We start from the raw sequence: 5,475 nt of genomic DNA on the forward strand, positions 1-5,475 counted from the left end.
TGTGTGTGTGTGTGTGTGTGTGTGTGTGTGTGTGTGTTATATATGTGTGTGTGTGTGTGTGTGTGTGTGTATGTATATGTATATATATATATATATTGCACTGAAACTTGTTTCAATGATAAAAAGGGATTCTATTTATTTATTTAGCTATTTATTTATTTGGCTTTTTGAAATAGGGTTTCACTATGTAGCCCTGGCTGTCCTAGAACTCACTCTGTAGACCAGTCTCCGGTCTCAGATCTCTGAGGTCTCAAACACAGAGATCCACTGGCCTCTGCTTTGTGAGCATTGGGATTAAAAGTGTGTGCCACCACAGCCTGGCCAATAAAAAGGATTTATTAATAACAGACTGTTTTTATTTTTCTACTCTTTCAGTAACTACAGATATAACATATGCAAATTTAGTCAGGTTCTGAACAATATGCTTGCTACTGTGAGGTCAACATGCAGAAGAAACATTGTATTTATTACTCAAAGAAATGATGTCTGAGCTGGGCAGTGGGGCGCACGCCTTTAATCCCAGCACTTGGGAGGCAGAGACAGGCTGATTTCTGAGTTCAAGGCCAGCCTGGTCTACAGAGTGAGTTCCAGGACACCCAGGACTATACAGAGAAACCCTGTCTCGAAAAACCAAAAAAGAAAAAAAAAGAAAACAAATATTCCAGTTTTAGATAGTTATGTGATGTTACCATTAAAATTGAAGTCTCTGTCATGTGCACACACACCCTCCCCACAGATTCATAAGGAAAATAAATCTTAAAAAATCAAACTAATATCAATATCGTTTTTACTCCAGGTGACTCAAAAATGGATGCAATCTAGTATATAAAGAGTAAAGTGAATTCAGCAGAAATATCTGATCAATTGCTAACATTCGGGGTTCTTTTTGGCTTTCATTATGCAAGCCTGGCTGGTCTGTAACTCAGGATACAGACCTCAATGGCATCAAATTCACAGAGATCTTCCTGTCTCTACTTCTTGAGTACTGGGATTAAAGGCATATGCTTCGCCTTTCTTTCTTTCTTTCTTTCTTTCTTTCTTTCTTTCTTTCTTTCTTTCTTTCTCTTTTCTTTTTTTCTTTCCTTCTGTCTTTTTTTTCAGAGCTGAGGACAGAACCCAGGGCCTTGTGCTTCCTAGGCAAGCGTCCAACCACTGAGCTAAATCCCCAACCCTCTTTCCTTCTTTCTAAAACAGTGTTTTTGAGACCACAGATTCAACAGTCTGATTCTTATTCCTCTTGAAATGATAATAAATTTAGAGATAAAGGTACATTTTTCTTTAAAAAAAAATAGCAATTCATTGTTCTTCTTTCTTTACTAAAAAAAATTGTACAACCAGGGCTGGAGATATATGTTCAGTTGGTGAGTACTTGCCTTGCATGTCCAGGACACAAAAAGTAAGATTAAAAATAGTCTAGATACCATGGAATCCCAGCGCTAGGGAAGAGGAGGCAGGATCTCTCCCAGTTTGAAGCCAGCCAGAACTACATAGTGAGACCTAAACCAAACAAAACCTCACTCAAACAACCAGAAAACAGTGTAACCGTTTGGTAGCCTTTAAAAAGTGACACCATTAATTGTGGAGGTGGAAAGGAATCATAAGGCACAGAACGTGGTAAGTAGCAGAGTTTGGTAATGTTAGATATCACATAAAAATGTGTAGTCTAATTATAAAACAGGAAGAGAGCGGTGAGAACAACGCCAATATTCCTACAGACATGAAATCAGCTCATGTGACGTTCTACATGTAGAACAGTGTCAGCACAGTCCAGGAATGGAGTCATGTGAGCATCCTGAGTGCTTGTGAGAAAACTCCAAGAAAACAATAGTCTTGTGACCTCAGTTTCTTCAGAACATAGAATTGTTTGTGGAATGTGTTCTCGTGCTCTTCCCAGGTGTTGTATAGAAGTGAGCTTACTTGAGCTGTTGCTAGTCCTGTGCCTCTGTGGAAAACCATGATTTTGCCCCGTGAAGCGTTTCCTTGTGATTATATACAGCTTGATCTCCTGAGAATGTTACTTCTGTGTCCTTTCTTAGCCCTCAGGGTATAAACTGATGTTCCAAATAAAGTTATCCATTATATGAGACTTTATTCTGCCTCATTTTTAGGGTTACTTCTCCCAGATTCATGTTGCCAACTAGATCGGTAGGTAAAAAGGACATTCTAAAAATATGGAGGAGGAGGAGGAGGAGGAGGAGGAGGAGGAGGAGGAGAACAACAATCAGTATGACTCATCAGAGAAAATTATTAGGGTTTCATACACTAGTTCACATTTTGCCATCTGGTTTTTTTTCTTTCTTTTTTTGATCCTTCATTTCCAAGCTAATAGGCAATAAATGTCTAGAGAGAGGCACATTTGATCTAAGAAACCTACAGCCCATTGTGGGATGACAGAAAGGCAAGAGGCCACTCCAGTTTAGGGTAAATGGGAGAAGAGGCACCCAGCCTCTGGAGGAGAAGGAAAATGTAGAGAAGGTTGTGAGGAACATCTGCAGAAACAGGGAAGCAGGCAAGAGGAGAGAGGCATCCAACCAAGGCAACAGTCCTGAGGCTTCTGGGCACTCACAATGGAAGAGAATGAAGAAGACTCACAGCTGGACTTTCTCCTTCAGGGATCAGGAGAAATATATTTCTTCCGTATCTATCAAAGGTAGTTTGCTTATCAGGAGCTAATACTCAATTAAATCTCCCTCACCTAGTAAAATTTTATGTAAATCTTTTAATCTCCCACACTTAGTAAAATCCTCGTTTACAGAAGAAAGCCCTTCCCCCATTCCTGGAACTTGATGGCCTGGAGGGGCTGACTCCTTTCCCAGTTTTCTTCACGTTCTTTGAACCAGTTTTCTGAAGACTAGCCCATCCAGAAAGGCTGAAGCCCTGCCCCAGCCAGCTAGCCGTGGTGTGTGTGTGTGTGTGTGGGGGGGGTGTTGGCAGGGACAGACACCACCTACAGCAAAGTAAAAACCGAGTGAGCTTGCTGGCCGGCCTGGGTTCAGCACACCTTTTTACAAAAAGAAGCTGCCTTGCCAGGCTACTTTTGCTGTGTTCCTGTGTTACTTTGTATTGACAACATTCGACGTTTCTAAAATTTTCTGCCAGTGTCAGGAAAAAAATATTTTGTTATAATTTATATTTTTATATTTTATAGGTACACACCCACACACCCACACCCTGTTTTCCTTACCAGGATGGAATGCATTCCCATGTAGACTCTACTTAGGCAAACTAGAGAACTCCAGCAGGGGATAAGAATCAGCCCGTATATAAGAGGATACTAAAGGAGAGAGACAGAAAAAATAAGTTAGACAGATACAAACAAGCAAATAGGAAAACAAATCGCTATGCTATAAAACCCTACAAGAACTATCTGCTTTCCCCTACCCACTACTTTCTCAGTGCCTAACCAAGATCAGACACAGCAAATGTTAACAAAATACTTTTGCAATTGTTTTTTGAGATGGAGTCTCTCTGTGTAGCCCTGGCTGTCCTGAACTTGCTCTGTAGACTAGGCTGGCCTCAAACTCACAAAGATCCACCTGCCTCTGCCTCCTGAGTGCTGAGGTTAAGGGTGTGCACCACTACTGAAATTATGTGGGGTGTGTGTGTGTGTGTGTGTGTGTGTGTGTGTGTGTGTGTGTGTGTATACTTTAACCAAGGGGCAGGAGACCCAAACCCAGTCTCTAATAAGGACTGGAACTTCCCTGGTAGGAAAGACTGGCAATCTCACTCACTCCCAGCCAGGAATGGCTGCCATCTGCAATCTGTCCTGTGGTGTTTTTCCCTTTCCATTGGAGGAATACTTTGTAATTAGGTTCTTTTTGTTTGTTTGTTTTTTGTTTTTGTTTGTTTGTTTGTTTTTCCAAAAACAAGACAGGCTTTCTCTGTGTAGCTCTGGCTGTCCCGGAACTCACTCTGTAGACTAGGCTGGCCTCGAACTCAGAAACCTGACTGCTTCTGCCTCCTAAGTGCTGGGATTAAAGGCGTGCGCCACTACTGCCGGGCTGTAATTAGTTTTTTCTACTTCTGCATTCTCCATTAAATTTCAAATGGCAATCCCATTGAGGAAAATTTTGGTGGGAATGGAGCACAGTGATTGTACACGCCTGTAACTTTAGCAACAGGGAGACAGAGGCAAGAGGATCACTATGAGTTTGAGGCCAACCTAGCCGGCATGTTGACTTGTAGGACAGCCAGGGCTATATGATGAACAGAAACGTAAAAAGGGAAAAGGCACAAACAGGCTGTTCTTGGACTCAGCAGTATCATCGACAGAGCTGGCTTTGTGTCCTGTGGTTGGAGAGAAGAAAAACAGGACTGACGGGGAGCACGGTTAGTGTGGGCAGAGCATGTTCTGGTAGTGTGTGACTGAAGGTTTTGAGATCCTAAATGGAACTGCAGACAGACAGTGGTTGGAGAAGGGGAGTGAAAAGAGTTGAATACTAATACTCAAAAGGCTGAGGCAAGGGGACTGCTGCAGTGAGAAGCCAGCTTGGGCTACATAATATGAGAACCTGTCCTTAAAAGGAGGGCTGGTAATAAAGTGAGTTTGAGACCAGCCTGGGCTGAGTGCAACCAAAACCAACCAACCAAAAAAATGCATCCAGGAGAGGGAGGTGTGGTGGCACTTGCCTCTGATCCCAGCGTCGGGAGGCTGAGGAGTGTCTGGCATGGGAAAGCCCTGAGTTCCATTCATCCGTAGCACCATAAGAAAAAAAAATCATTTAAGCTACCATATAATTTGTTGGGCTATATTTGTATGCCCTTGGAAATAAAGTAAAGCACTGTGTAATTCGGTCCCCTGCCTTTGCCTCACAAATACTGGGATTAGAGGCATGAGCCGCCAGTCTGGTTTAGGTACTTTTAATCTCATAGCACTGTTAACTTTTTTCATTGCATCACCTTGATAAGAAGGAAACTCAAGTCAACATTTCCTTCAGTTATTCTACAAAATGGCTTCATTCAGCCTGATATGCTTTCCCAACTGCTTATCACACATGATCAGAACTGTCTGGTACTCTGTGGCGCCTTACACTCACACGCTGGAGGGGTAGGGAGGACATGAAAATAGCCAATAAAATAATAGCCACCACCGCCCGGCTTTTGTTTTGTTTTAAAGGAATATATTCTTTCAACCTCAAATTGCTTTTTTCTTACTTTTCTGTTCTTTTCGTTTTGACTTGTCTATGTAAGACAAATCTTTTCTCATCTCAAGGGTAGCTTCTTCAAGGACTAACATTTCTAATAATAGGCATATGGAGAACTAGCAAAAACGACATATGAAACTAAGTCTTGCTGGGCAGTGGTGGCGCACGCCTTTAATCCCAGCACTTGGGAGGCAGAGGATGGCGGATTTCTGAGTTCGAGGCCAGCCTGGTCTGTAGAGTGAGTTCCAGGATAGCTAGGGCTACACAGAGAAACCCTGTCTCAAACACACACACACACACACACACACACACACACACACACACACACACA

The 5,475-nt window shown here is 42.3% G+C and overlaps 1 protein-coding gene across 1 annotated transcript in view; it reads right to left on the reverse strand.

Annotated features, from left to right (window-relative positions):
• Sgpp1 (sphingosine-1-phosphate phosphatase 1) overlaps nt 1-5,475 on the reverse strand; it is a 14,392-nt gene that overhangs the window by 2,026 nt on the left and 6,891 nt on the right. Inside the window, exon 2 of the mRNA XM_028789230.1 lies at nt 3,185-3,274. Coding sequence (XP_028645063.1) covers nt 3,185-3,274 — 90 coding nt within the window. The remainder of the gene's footprint in view (nt 1-3,184; nt 3,275-5,475) is intronic.

This window comes from Grammomys surdaster, unplaced genomic scaffold (genome assembly GCF_004785775.1).
Source record: "Grammomys surdaster isolate TR1022 unplaced genomic scaffold, NIH_TR_1.0 127, whole genome shotgun sequence".
NCBI lineage: Eukaryota > Metazoa > Chordata > Mammalia > Rodentia > Muridae > Grammomys > Grammomys surdaster.